The sequence below is a fragment of the Eschscholzia californica genome, unplaced genomic scaffold (assembly GCF_041429995.1).
Source record: "Eschscholzia californica isolate CP2 unplaced genomic scaffold, dmEscCali1.0.p SCAF_3, whole genome shotgun sequence".
Taxonomy (NCBI): domain Eukaryota; kingdom Viridiplantae; phylum Streptophyta; class Magnoliopsida; order Ranunculales; family Papaveraceae; genus Eschscholzia; species Eschscholzia californica.
In genome coordinates, this window is record NW_028238420.1 from 8,960,376 (window position 1) to 8,961,919 (window position 1,544).

Genomic DNA, 1,544 nt, shown 5'->3' on the forward strand with positions numbered 1-1,544 from the left:
TGATGTGGCGTGAGTTGGCAGAGAGAGAAAACACGATGGAGGAGAAAGAGTGACGGTGTTATAACGGAAGGGGGCCATATGGATATTTTTCGTAAAATAGAGGGTCAGGTGGGAAGCTGGTCACAAAGTCGGGGGCCATTAGGGAAATAACCTTTATTAGTAACATTTTGTTATATATATAAAGAAAATATTATTACGGTACTTGATAATGATTCTATAACAAACACAATTTTTTATTTACATATTATAGGGATCACATTTTCTGAACTCGCTTTGGATCACGAAAATGTCAGAGCCAACCCTGATGTTAGAAGACGACGGCCCGTATCGGATGGTCCATACCTACGGTCGGTATATCTTTGAAATAATAACAGGGCCATTTAGGCTACTGGACCGACAACTCTTACGTGTCCTATTTACTCATGCCATGTTGCCACGTGTAAATCATGCAGCTGATCTTGTTCCCACGTGTAAACATTGGAGATCTCTAATTGGAACTTATTTCCTCTTTTCTAGTTTTCGTACATTACCTTGTTATAAATTGAAATCACCAGCAGTTGAGGAAAGATCATGAACAATTTCAGCAGCAGTTTTTGTCTAACCTCTTTCTCTCTCTAGAGTCGAAACCAGAAATCAATCTAAAGAGTAGGTGTTACTATTGGAAGTATGACGGTCGGAGTACCAATATGTGTAGAATGTGGGACGGGGAGGAACCCATGCAGATGCAGGGTGGTGGGTCCAACGGTGGGATTCTTGGCATTTGCGGCCGCAGCGGTGGTGGAATGGCCTATAGGGGCGGTGGTTTATATCTTCAAACACTTAAAAGGGCGTCGAATTATGGCTCATCCTGCTTCTGTTGTTTATCCATCTGTGTCAAATTCCATCCCCATCTGATTCCATCCCCATCTGATTCCATCCATTAAAATCATCCTTGTCAAATTAATGGTTATCAGTCTGTATTCTGTATTTTTCTTTTGTTTTCTTGTTATATATATCAAATTAATAAATTAGGTTGGCATATTAAAACCTTCTTACAAATTTGGTGTCATGGGGGGAGTTTTAAAGCTGTTTGGTAAGTGTTAAAGGCCCACCTCTTAAGAAAAAGACTTTAACACTTATGAAGGCGCCTTTAATATGCTCCTAGCAAAGCCGTATATATGCTCTTGCATATTTTTATCTTTTTTTAGAACTGACTTCGATTAACCTTAATCAGTATAAGACATTATACATCATCAAGATGTGATAAGCACAATAACTGTCTAACTAAGTTAAACTAACTATTAAGACCGTCTCCTACTTGTGTCTAGTATGATAAATTTATAATTATTTACATCTTTAATAATTGAAATTAGTCTGATAAATTTATAATTATTTACATTTTTAATAAGTCAAATTTAATATATATGAGTTCTATCCCTTCTAAAAATTGAAACCGCATAGTTTTAGGTATTAGAATGAATGCCAACGCTATCAATCACTTGGTCAATTCATTGTTGACCTTGAGAGTATTAACACATAATGGTACAGAACAAAACCTTGAGAGT

General features: G+C 36.9%; 1 protein-coding gene across 1 annotated transcript; it reads left to right on the plus strand.

The window, feature by feature from the left end:
• Window positions 1–557: 557 nt before the first annotated feature.
• LOC147548210 (uncharacterized) lies at window positions 558–1,038 on the plus strand. The gene has a single exon (XM_086671070.1). It carries the CDS (start codon window positions 667–669, stop codon window positions 892–894), a length of 228 nt encoding a protein of 75 aa, XP_086527196.1. The 5' UTR covers window positions 558–666; the 3' UTR covers window positions 895–1,038.
• Window positions 1,039–1,544: the final 506 nt, after the last annotated feature.